The following is a 12980-nucleotide window of genomic DNA, read 5'->3' as shown; positions in this document are numbered from 1 at the left end:
GAATAAAATATTAGTTACCCCATACAGTCCAACGGGAGGGTGTTGGTCATCACTTTCCTGGCTGTAGTTTGACTCATTATAGAGCCTAATGGCTGAGGACAAAACGTCCTCAATTTGGGTTCCTTGGAGCAGCGCAGTTGTCTTAGTCTATTACTAAAAGCGCTCCCATGTTCAGCCAAGGCGGCACGCAGAAGGATAGCAACATTGTCTATAATTTTCAGGATTTGTCGGAGGGATCTTTGTTCCACCACAGCCTCCAGTGTTTCCAGTTTGGCTGAGAATCTGGTACAGAGGGCAAGGCTTCAGGTTCTTGGATCACTGGGATCTCTTCTGGGGGAGGTTCAAAAGTGGCGGGTTGCAGTTGAACCCGAAAGGAACTAATATTCTCGCGGACAAGTTTGTGAGAGATTTCGGGGAGGGTTTAAACTAATTTGCCCGGGCCGGTGTGGGGGGAGGGAGGATGTGGGAACCGGAGTGCAAGGACTCATAGGACAGATGGTAAAAAAGTAAAGACAGCGTGCAGTCAGACTGTCAGGAAGGGCAAGCAGGTGATCAGACTTAGTTGCAGCCAACAGGCTGGGTATCAAATCATTAGGGATGCAGAATCAGGAAGGTTACCAAATACGGCACTGAAGGTGCTGCATTTAAATGCGTGTAGCATAAGAAATAAGGTGCATGATTCTGTTGCACTATTACAGATCGCCGCGTGTGATGTTGTAACTATCACTGAATCGTGGCTGAAGGATGGTCGTAGTTGGGAGCTGAATGTCCAAGGTTGCACGTTATATCGGAGGGTTAGGAAAGTAGGCTGTGGGAGGGTGTGAAATCAGTAGAAAGATGTGACACAGGACAGGAAGATGCTGAGTCCTTGTGGGTTAAGAAACTGCAAGGGGAAAAGGACGTTGATGCTAGATATATACAGGCCTCCCAACAATGGATCACAGTTTGCAACAGGATATAGAAAAGGCGAGTGTAAGGGGTAATGTTATAGCAGTCATGGAAGATTTTAACATGTAGGTCGATTGGAGAAATTAGCTTGGCAATGGATCTGAAGAGAGTGAGTTTGTTGTATGCCTAAGAGATGGCTTTTTAGAGCAGTTTGTTGTTTATTCTACTAGGGAATCAGCTATATTGGATTGGGTGTTATTTAATGAACTGGAGGCGATGAGGGAGGTCAAGGTACAGCTTTAGGGAGCTGAGGAACAAGTGATCACAATATGATTGAGTTCAAATTGAAATTTGATAGGGAAAAAAGTAAAGTCTGATGTAGCAGTATGTAGGTGGTGTAAGGGAAATTACAATGGTATCAGAGAGGATTGGCTAAAGTAAGTTGGTATCAGCAGAGGATCAATGGCGTGTGTTTCTGGGAAAAATGAGGAAGTTACAGGACATAAGTATTACAAAGATGAAGAAATACTCAAATGGTAATGTAGTACAAACATGGCTGACAAGGGATGTCGAAGTTATTGCAAAAGCAAAAGAAAGTGCATAGAACAAAGCAAAAATTAGTGGGAAGATAAAGAATTGGGAAGTTTTAAAAAAACTACAGAGAGCAACTAAAAATCATTAGACGGGGAAAGATGAAATATGAAAGCAAGCTAACAGATAATATCAAAGTGACTAGGGAAGTTTTTTTCAAGTATGTTCAAATAAAAGAGAAGTGACAGTGCGTATAGGACTGCCAGGAAATGAGTCGGAAGAAATAATAATGGGTGACAGGGATATTGCTGATGAACTAAATGGGTATTTTATATTAGTCTTCACTGAGGAAGACATAAACCCTATGCCTGGTGTTGTTGTGTGTGAAAGAAGAGAAGTGGATGCAGTTACGGTTACAAGAGAGAAGGTGGTCGAAAAGCTAAAAGACCTAAAGTTCCATCGGTCACCCGGACCAAATGAACTGCAGCTTAGGGTTCTGAAAGAGGTAGCGTTAGAGATTGTTTTGACACTTGTAATGATCTTCCAAAGATCATTGGACTCAGGTATGGTGCCAGAGAAATGGAAAATTTCAAATATCACTCCATCATTAGGAAAGGAGGAAGGCAGCAGAAAGGAATTTATAGAGCAGTTAGCCTGACCTCTCCGGATGGGAAGATGTTAGAGGAAAATGTTAAGGATGAGGTGATGAAGAACTTGATGACACAGGACAAGATAGTACAAAGTTCAACATCGTTTACTTCAGGGAAAATTCTGCCCGACGAGCCTGTTGGAACTCTGAAGATATTTCAAGTAGGATATACAAAGGGGATGCTGTGGATGTTGTATATTTGGCCTTTCAGAAGGGATTTGACAAGGTGCCACACATGAGGCTGATTACCAAGTTAAGAGCCCATGGCATTACAGGAAAGTTACCAACACGGTTGGAACATTGACTGATTGGTAGGAGGCAGCGAGAACGAATAACAGGATCCTTTTCCGGTTGGCTGCCGGTGACTAGTGGTATTCCGTAGGGTCGGCTTTGGGACCACTTCTTTTCATGATGTATATAAATGACTTATATGATGGAACAGATGGCTTTGTTGCCAAGTTTTCAGATAATAGGAAGACTGTTGAAGGGGCAGGTTGTGTTAAGGAAACAGGTAGGATGCAGAAGGACTTAGATTAGGAGAATGGACGAGAAACTTGGAAAATGCACGGTAATGCACTTTGGTAGAAGAAATAAATGCGCGGACTATTGTCTAAACGTAACAAATTCCAGGAATCTGAAACGCAGTAGGACTTCGGAGTCCTCGTGCAGAACACCCTGAATATTAACTTGCAGGCCGAGTCGGTGGTGAGCAAGGCAAATGCAATGTTAGCATTCATTTGAAGAAGTCTGGAATACAAGAGCAAGAATATGATAATGAGGCTTTATAAAGCACTGGTGAGGCCTCACCTTGATTGTTGTGAATAGTATTGTGAACAGACAGGGTGTATTAGAGGGAGCAAGAGGGAGAGAGCGTAGAGGATTGGCGAGAGACTGTGCGTTGTGAGCTGAAATATTCCTTCTCCCAGGACCCTCAGCGGAATCGGATCGGCCAGTGGAGGAACGTGGAACACAAGCAGGGAATTGTGGACCTGACATACAACCTGAGCCCTGAGCCCCTGATGGGAAACTACGAGATCGAGGTGATCAAGTCCACAGGGAGGAACTTGCACTCCTTCACAGTTGAGGAATACGGTGAGTGAACCCAGGGTCAGGAGCCTCTGGAATTCTGCCGGGGCAAAATGTTTGAAATTCGGATAGCTAAGTGACCATTACCCATTCCTGGCACGGGGACTGGGATTGCCCCTGGAAAATGCATACACAACCAAAGGGAAAATTTGCTAAAGTTGCATAGCGCAGGGGACACGATTTGCCATTCCCATTCCAGCTCGGTCGGTTCATGGTTCTGCCGCGATGAAGCCTCTCTTAGGTTGGAGGAGCAACAGTTCATGTTCCGTATAAGTAGACTCCAACCTGACAGCATGAACATCAATTTCTCCAAATTGCGGTAATCCAACCCCACATCTCACTCTATCCCTCCTCTCATTCTCCATTTCCTCTCATATTTTCTCCTCATCTGCTCATCAGCTTCCTCTGATGTCCCTTCTACCCGCGCTTCCTTGCCCCACAGTCCAATTCTGTCAGATTCATTCTTGTTCAGCCCTGTACCTCTTCCACTTCTCACCTCCCCCCAACTTCTCACTTCATTTCCCAATTTCCCCCCACCAACCTTCCCCCGTTACCTGTCTCACCTATCACCTGTCAACTTGTCCTCCTTCCCCTTTCTCCCTAACTTATCATTCTTCCTTCTTCCCCCTATTGGATCGTCATGCATTTGTGATTCAATGATTCTTTGGAACAAGAACACCACCAGGTTCAGGAACAGTTATTACCATTCCACCATCAGGGATCCCCACCACCCAGCCCATGCTGTCTTCTTGCTGATGCCATCAGGAGCCGGTATAGGAGCCTCAGAACTCACACCACCTGGGTCAGGAAGAGTTATTACCCCTCAACCATCAGGCTCTTGAACCTAAGGGGATAAATTCACTTGCCCCATCACTGAAATGTTCACTCAACCCATGGACGCACGTTCAAGGACTCTTTATCTCATGTCATCTATATCTATTGTTTAAATATTCATTTTTTTCTATTTAATTATGTATTTGCACAGTTCGTTGTCTTTGCCCACTGGTTGTTTGTCCGTTCTTCTTTGACTCTCGAAGTTTAAAGTCAATTTATTATCAAAGTACATAACTGTCATCAGATGCAATCCTGAGATTCATTTTCCAGCGGGATTACTCAATAAATCCAGAATAGAATAATAACCATAATAGAACCAATGCACGACCGCAGCTAAGACCAGGAGTTGGACTTGGTCTCTCCGAGATTCTTTCAGATACACGCCATCGGGAGCATTTAATGGGTAATGGGAGCTTGTCCCTATGAACACTACCAACTGTAACGACCATCGCGTAAAAGGCGGGGATGAAACCGGTACATATCCACTCCACTGTGGATTCGTGATTGTGTATCAATGAACTGTCGAGTAAGGATGTTCCATGATCCTGGAGTTTGGTGTGGGGGCGGGGAGCATGGTTCGATTGGGTTGGGACAGAGTTGGGACAGAGTGAGCGGGAGAGAGAGAGAGGTCACCGAGGTTGTCCCTGTGCCCTGCAGTTCTCCCGAAATTCGAGGTGACGCTCCATATTCCGAATTTGATCACGATTCTCGACAGAACGATCCACGTCCAAGTGTGCGGGAGGTAAGCGAAATTCTTCCGCCAGCTCGGAGCCACATCCGGTCAAATCCGTGTCTGCCCCCGGGAATGTGTACAGGACGGCGTAGAGAGAGTCTCACTGTTATGTCTGACACCTGGCGCCTGTGAAGTGACGGTGTGTATGTCTGACATTGTGTAGGTGAGATGCAATGTGGAGAGAGATTCTCTCTGTGTCTGAGCTGCGCTTGTGTGATTGGACGGTGTGGAGCGAGCTTCACTCTCTGCCTAACTCCGGAGTAGTGTGATGAGATGGTGTGGAGGGAGATTCATTCTGTGTCTGAGCTCGGGAGAGTGTGATAGAGTGGTGTGGAGGGAGCTTCACCCTGGTTCTGACCCCGGGAGTGTGTGGCGGGACGGTGCGGAGGAAGCCTCACTCTGTGTCTGAACCCGGGCGAGTGCGATGAGGTGTTGCTGGGTGAGTTTCACTCTGTGCCTGACCGGGAAGTTGTCGTGTTGGGACGGTTTGAAGGAAGCTTCATTCTGTGTCTGACCCCAGGAATGTGTGATGGGGTGTTGCGGAGGGAGATGCACTCTGATTTGCCCCCGAGAGTGTGTGTTGGGACGGTGTGGGGATAGCTTTACCCTGTGTCTGAGCCCGAGATTCCGTGTTGGGACGGTGTGGGATTAACTCTTCTCTGACCCCAGAAATGTGTGATGGGACGGTGTGGGGATTAACTCTTCTCTGACCCCAGAAATGTGTGATGGGACGGTGTGGGGATTAACTCTTCTCTGACCCCAGAAATGTGTGATGGGACGGTGTGGGATTAACTCTTCTCTGACCCCAGAAATGTGTGATGGGACGGTGTGGGGATTAACTCTTCTCTGACCCCAGAAATGTGTGATGGGACGGTGTGGGGATTAACTCTTCTCTGACCCCAGAAATGTGTGATGGGACGGTGTGGGGATTAACTCTTCTCTGACCCCAGAAATGTGTGATGGGACGGTGTGGGGATTAACTCTTCTCTGACCCCAGAAATGTGTGATAGGACGGTGTGGGGATAGCTTTACCCTGTGTCTGAGCCCGAGATTCCGTGTTGGGACAGTGTGGGATTAACTCTTCTCTGACCCCAGAAATGTGTGATGGGACGGTGTGGGGATTAACTCTTCTCTGACCCCAGAAATTTGTGATGGGACGGTGTGGGGATTAACTCTTCTCTGACCCCAGAAATGTGTGATGGGACGGTGTGGGGATTAACTCTTCACTGACCCCAGAAATGTGTGATGGGACGGTGTGGGGATTAACTCTTCTTTGACCCCGGAAATGTGTGATGGGACGGTGTGTGATTAACTCTTGTCTGACCCCGGAAATGCGTGATGGGACGGTGTGTGATCAACTCTTGTCTGACCCCGGAAATGCGTGATGGGACGGTGTGTGATTAACTCTTCTCTGACCCCGGAAATGTGTGATGGGACGGTGTGGGGATTAACTCTTGTCTGACCCCCGGAAATGCGTGATGGGACGGTGTGTGATTAACTCTTGTCTGACCCCGGAAATGTGTGATGGGACGGTGTGGGATTAACTCTTCTCTGACCCCCGGAAATGTGTGTTGGGACGGTGTGGGGATAGCTTTACCCTGTGTCTGAGCCCGAGATTCCGTGTTGGGACGGTTTGGGATTAACTCATGTCTGACCCCGGAAATGTGTGATGGGACGGTGTGGGATTAACTCTTGTCTGACCCCGGAAATGCGTGATGGGACGGTGTGGGATTAACTCTTGTCTGACCCCGGAAATGTGTGATGGGACGGTGTGGGATTAACTCTTCTCTGACCCCCGGAGTGTGTGATGGGACGGTGTGGGATTAACTCTTCTCTGACCCCCGGAGTGTGTGATGGGACGGTGTGGGATTAACTCTTGTCTGACCCCGGAAATGTGTGATGGGACGGTGTGGGATTAACTCTTCTCTGACCCCTGGAAATGTGTGATGGGACGGTGTGGGATTAACTCTTCTCTGACCCCCGGAGTGTGTGATGGGACGGTGTGGGATTAACTCTTGTCTGACCCCGGAAATGTGTGATGGAACGGTGTGGGATTAACTCTTGTCTGACCCCGGAAATGTGTGATGGGACGGTGTGGGATTAACTCTTGTCTGACCCCGGAAATGTCTGTTGGGACGGTGTGTGATTAACTCTTCTCTGACCCCGGAAATGTGTGATGGGACGGTGTGGGGAAAGCTTTACCTTGTGTCTGAGCCCGAGATTCCGTGTTGGGACGGTTTGGGATTAACTCTTGTCTGACCCCGGAAATGTGTGATGGGACGGTGTGGGATTAACTCTTGTCTGACCCCGGAAATGTGTGATGCGACGGTGTGGGGATTAACTCTTGTCTGACCCCGGAAATGCGTGATGGGACGGTGTGTGATTAACTCTTGTCTGACCCCGGAAATGTATGATGGGACGGTGTGTGATTAACTCTTGTCTGATCCCGGAAATGCGTGATGGGACGGTGGGTGATCAACTCTTGTCTGACCCCGGAAATGCGTGATGGGACGGTGTGTGATTAACTCTTCTCTGACCCCGGAAATGTGTGATGGGACGGTGTGGGATTAACTCTTGTCTGACCCCGGAAATGTGTGATGGGACGGTGTGGGATTAACTCTTCTCATACCCCGGAAATGTGTGATGGGACGGTGTGGGATTAACTCTTGTCTGACCCCGGAAATGTATGATGGGACGGTGTGTGATTAACTCTTCTCTGACCCCGGAAATGTGTGATGGGACGGTGTGGGATTAACTCTTGTCTAACCCCGGAAATGTGTGTTTGGACGGTGTGGGGAAAGCTTTACCCTGTGTCTGAGCCCGAGATTCCGTGTTGGGACGGTTTGGGATTAACTCTTCTCTGACCCCCAGAGTGTGTGATGGGACGGTGTGGGATTAACTCTTCTCTGACCCCCAGAGTGTGTGATGGGACGGTGTGGGATTAACTCTTGTCTGACCCCGGAAATGTGTGATGGAACGGTGTGGGATTAACTCTTGTCTGACCCGGAAATGTCTGATGGGACGGTGTGGGATTAACTCTTGTCTGACCCCGGAAATGCGTGATGGGACGGTGTGGGATTGACTCTTGTCTGACCCCGGAAATGTGTGATGGGACGGTGTGGGATTAACTCTTGTCTGACCCCGGAAATGTGTGATGGGACGGTGTGGGATTAACTCTTGTCTGACCCCGGAAATGTGTGATGGGACGGTGTGGGATTAACTCTTGTCTGACCCCCGGAGTGTGTGATGGGACGGTGTGGGATTAACCCTTCTCTGAACCCCGGAGTATGTGATGGGACGGTGTGGGATTAACTCTTGTCTGACCCCCGGAGTGCGTGATGGGACGATGTGCGATTAACTCTTGTCTGACCCCCGGAGTGCGTGATGGGACGGTGTGGGATTAACTCTTGTCTGACCCCCGGAGTGCGTGATGGGACGGTGTGGGATTAACTCTTGTCTGACCCCGGAAATGTGTGATGGGACGGTGTGGGATTAACTCTTCTCTGACTCCCGGAGTGTGTGATGGGACGGTGTGGGATTAACTCTTGTCTGACCCCCGGAGTGCGTGATGGGACGGTGTGGGATTAACTCTTGTCTGACCCCCGGAGTGCGTGATGGGACGGTGTGGGATTAACTCTTGTCTGACCCCGGAAATGTGTGATGGGACGGTGTGGGATTAACTCTTCTCTGACTCCCGGAGTGTGTGATGGGACGGTGTGGGATTAACTCTTCTCTGACCACTGGAGTGTGTGATGGGACGGTGTGGGATTAACTCTTCTCTGACCCCCGGAGTGTGTGATGGGACGGTGTGGGATTAACTCTTCTCTGACCCCCGGAGTGTGTGATGGGACGGTGTGGGATTAACTCTTGTCTGATCCGGGAAATGTGTGATGGGACGGTGTGGGATTAACTCTTATCTGACCCCCGGAGTGTGTGATGGGACGGTGTGGGATTAACTCTTCTCTGACCCCATGAGTGTGTGATGGGACGGTGTGGGATTAACTCTTGTCTGACCCCGGAAATGTGTGATGGGACGGTGTGGGATTAACTCTTCTCTGACCCCCGGAAATGTGTGATGGGACGGTGTGGGATTAACTCTTCTCTGACCCCCAGAGTGTGTGACGAGACGGTGTGGGATTAACTCTTCTCTGACCCCGGAAATGTGTGATGGAACGGTGTGGGATTAACTCTTGTCTGACCCCGGAAATGTGTGATGGGACGGTGTGGGATTAACTCTTGTCTGACCCCGGAAATGTGTGTTGGGACGGTGTGGGATTAACTCTTGTCTGACCCCGGAAATGTGTGTTGGGACGGTGTGGGATTAACTCTTGTCTGACCCCGGAAATGTGTGTTGGGACGGTGTGGGATTAACTCTTCTCTGACCCCGGAAATGTGTGTTGGGACGGTGTGGGATTAACTCTTGTCTGACCCCGGAAATGTGTGATGGGACGGTGTGGGATTAACTCTTGTCTGACCCCGGAAATGTGTGTTGGGACGGTGTGGGATTAACTCTTCTCTGACCCCCAGAGTGTGTGACGGGACGGTGTGGGATTAACTCTTCTCTGACCCCGGAAATGTGTGATGGAACGGTATGGGATTCACTCTTGTCTGACCCCGGAAATGTGTGATGGGACGGTGTGGGATTAACTCTTGTCTGACCCCGGAAATGTGTGTTGGGACGGTGTGGGATTAACTCTTTTCTGACCCCGGAAATGTGTGTTGGGACGGTGTGGGATTTACTCTTGTCTGACCCCGGAAATGTGTGTTGGGACAGTGTGGGGATAGCTTTACCCTGTGTCTGAGCCCGAGATTCCGTGTTGGGACGGTGTGGGATTAACTCTTCTCTGACCCCCGGAGTGTGTGATGGGACGGTGTGGGATTAACTCTTCTCTGACCCCCGGAAATGTGTGATGGGACGGTGTGGGATTAACTCTTCTCTGACCCCCGGAGTGTGTGATGGGACGGTCTGGGATTAACTCTTCTCTGACCCCCGGATATGTGTGATGGGACGGTGTGGGATTAACTCTTGTCTGACCACAGAAATGTGTGATGGGACGGTGTGTGATTAACTCTTGTCTGACCCCAGAAATGCGAGATGGGACGGTGTGTGATTAACTCTTCTCTGACCCCGGAAATGTGTGATGGGACGGTGGGTGATCAACTCTTGTCTGACCCCGGAAATGCGTGATGGGACGGTGTGTGATTAACTCTTCTCTGACCCAGGAAATGTGTGATGGGACGGTGTGGGATTAACTCTTGTCTGACCCCGGAAATGTGTGTTGGGACGCTGTGGGATTAACTCTTGTCTGACCCCGGAAATGTGTGTTTGGACGGTGTGGGATTAACTCTTGTCTGACCCCGGAAATGTGTGATGGGACGGTGTGGGATTAACTCTTGTCTGACCCCCGGAGTGCGTGATGGGACGGTGTGGGATTAACTCTTGTCTGACCCCGGAAATGTGTGATGGGACGGTGTGGGATTAACTCTTGTCTAACCCCCGGAGTGCGTGATGGGACGGTGTGGGATTAACTCTTGTCTGACCCCCGGAGTGCGTGATGGGACGGTGTGGGATTAACTCTTGTCTGACCCCGGAAATGTGTGATGGGACGGTGTGGGATTAACTCTTCTCTGACTCCCGGAGTGTGTGATGGGACGGTGTGGGATTAACTCTTCTCTGACCCCCGGAGTGTGTGATGGGACGGTGTGGGATTAACTCCTCTCTGACCCCCGGAGTGTGTGATGGGACGGTGTGGGATTAACTCTTCTCTGACCCCCGGAGGGTGTGATGGGACGGTGTGGGATTAACTCTTGGCTGACCCCGGAAATGTGTGATGGGACGGTGTGGGATTAACTCTTCTCTGACCCCCGGAGTGTGTGATGGGACGGTGTGGGATTAACTCTTCTCTGACCCCCGGAGTGTGTGATGGGACGGTGTGGGATTAACTCTTGTCTGACCCCGGAAATGTGTGATGGGACGGTGTGGGATTAACTCTTCTCTGACCCCCGGAAATGTGTGATGGGACGGTGTGGGATTAACTCTTCTCTGACCCCCGGAGTGTGTGATGGGACGGTGTGGGATTAACTCTTGTCTGACCCCGGAAATGTGTGATGGAACGGTGTGGGATTAACTCTTGTCTGACCCCGGAAATGTGTGATGGGACGGTGTGGGATTAACACTTGTCTGACCCCGGAAATGTGTGTTGGGACGGTGTGGGATTAACTCTTCTCTGACCCCCGGAGTGTGTGATGGGACGGTGTGGGATTAACTCTTCTCTGACCCCCGGAGTGTGTGATGGGACGGTGTGGGATTAACTCTTGTCTGACCCCGGAAATGTGTGATGGGACGGTGTGGGATTAACTCTTCTCTGACCCCCGGAAATGTGTGATGGGACGGTGTGGGATTAACTCTTCTCTGACCCCCGGAGTGTGTGATGGGACGGTGTGGGATTAACTCTTGTCTGACCCCGGAAATGTGTGATGGAACGGTGTGGGATTAACTCTTGTCTGACCCCGGAAATGTGTGATGGGACGGTGTGGGATTAACACTTGTCTGACCCCGGAAATGTGTGTTGGGACGGTGTGTGATTAACTCTTCTCTGACCCCGGAAATGTGTGATGGGACGGTGTGGGGATAGCTTTACCCTGTGTCTGAGCCCGAGATTCCGTGTTGGGACGGTTTGGGATTAACTCTTGTCTGACCCCGGAAATGTGTGATGCGACGGTGTGGGGATTAACTCTTGTCTGACCCCGGAAATGCGTGATGGGACGGTGTGTGATTAACTCTTGTCTGACCCCGGAAATGTATGATGGGACGGTGTGTGATTAACTCTTCTCTGACCCCGGAAATGCGTGATGGGACGGTGGGTGATCAACTCTTGTCTGACCCCGGAAATGCGTGATGGGACGGTGTGTGATTAACTCTTCTCTGACCCCGGAAATGTGTGATGGGACGGTGTGGGATTAACTCTTGTCTGACCCCGGAAATGTGTGATGGGACGGTGTGTGATTAACTCTTGTCTGACCCCGGAAATGTATGATGGGACGGTGTGGGATTAACTCTTGTCTGACCCCGGAAATGTATGATGGGACGGTGGGTGATCAACACTTGTCTGACCCCGGAAATGCGTGATGGGACGGTGTGTGATTAACTCTTCTCTGACCCCGGAAATGTGTGATGGGACGGTGTGGGATTAACTCTTGTCTGACCCCGGAGTGTGTGATGGGACGGTGTGGGATTAACTCTTGTCTGATTCCAGGAAATGTGTGATGGGACGGTGTGGGATTAACTCTTATCTGACCCCCGGAGTGTGTGATGGGACGGTGTGGGATTAACTCTTGTCTGACCCCGGAAATGTGTGATGGGACGGTGTGGGATTAACTCTTCTCTGACCCCCGGAGTGTGTGATGGGACGGTGTGGGATTAACTCTTGTCTGACCCCGGAAATGTGTGATGGGACGGTGTGGGATTAACTCTTCTCTGACCCCCGGAAATGTGTGATGGGACGGTGTGGGATTAACTATTCTCTGACCCCCGGAGTGTGTGATGGGACGGTGTGGGATTAACTCTTGTCTGACCCCGGAAATGTGTGATGGGACGGTGTGGGATTAACTCTTCTCTGACCCCCGGAGTGTGTGATGGGACGGTGTGGGATTAACCCTTCTCTGACCCCCGGAGTGTGTGATGGGACGGTGTGGGATTAACTCTTGTCTGACCCCGGAAATGTGTGATGGGACGGTGTGGGATTAACTCTTCTCTGACCCCCGGAAATGTGTGATGGGACGGTGTGGGTTTAACTCTTCTCTGACACCCAGAGTGTGTGATGGGACGGTGTGGGATTAACTCTTGTCTGACCCCGGAAATGTGTGATGGAACGGTGTGGGATTAACTCTTGTCTAACCCCGGAAATGTGTGATGGGACGGTGTGGGATTAACTCTTGTCTGACCCCGGAAATGTGTGTTGGGACGGTGTGGGATTAACTCTTGTCTGACCCCGGAAATGTGTGTTGGGACAGTGTGGGATTAACTCTTGTCTGACCCCCGGAGTGTGTGATGGGACGGTGTGGGATTAACTCCTCTGACCCCCGGAGTGTGTGATGGGACGGTGTGGGATTAACTCTTCTCTGACCCCCGGAGTGCGTGATGGGACGGTGTGGGATTAAGTCTTCTCTGACGCCCGGAAATGTGTGATGGGACGGTGTGCGATTAACTCTTCTCTGACCCCCGGAAATGTGTGATGGGACGGTGTGAGATTAACTCTT

General features: G+C 50.2%; 1 protein-coding gene across 1 annotated transcript in view; it reads left to right on the top strand.

The window, feature by feature from the left end:
• Positions 1 to 12980, top strand: part of LOC140720288 (alpha-2-macroglobulin-like) — a 69187-nt gene that overhangs the window by 15357 nt on the left and 40850 nt on the right. The window contains exons 6-7 of the mRNA XM_073035153.1: positions 2995 to 3160; positions 4646 to 4730. Of these exons, the coding sequence (XP_072891254.1) occupies positions 2995 to 3160; positions 4646 to 4730 (251 nt within the window). The remainder of the gene's footprint in view (positions 1 to 2994; positions 3161 to 4645; positions 4731 to 12980) is intronic.

Source organism: Hemitrygon akajei, unplaced genomic scaffold (assembly GCF_048418815.1).
Source record: "Hemitrygon akajei unplaced genomic scaffold, sHemAka1.3 Scf000039, whole genome shotgun sequence".
Classification (NCBI taxonomy): Eukaryota; Metazoa; Chordata; class Chondrichthyes; order Myliobatiformes; family Dasyatidae; genus Hemitrygon; species Hemitrygon akajei.
This window is presented reverse-complemented; position numbering and strand designations above follow the sequence as displayed.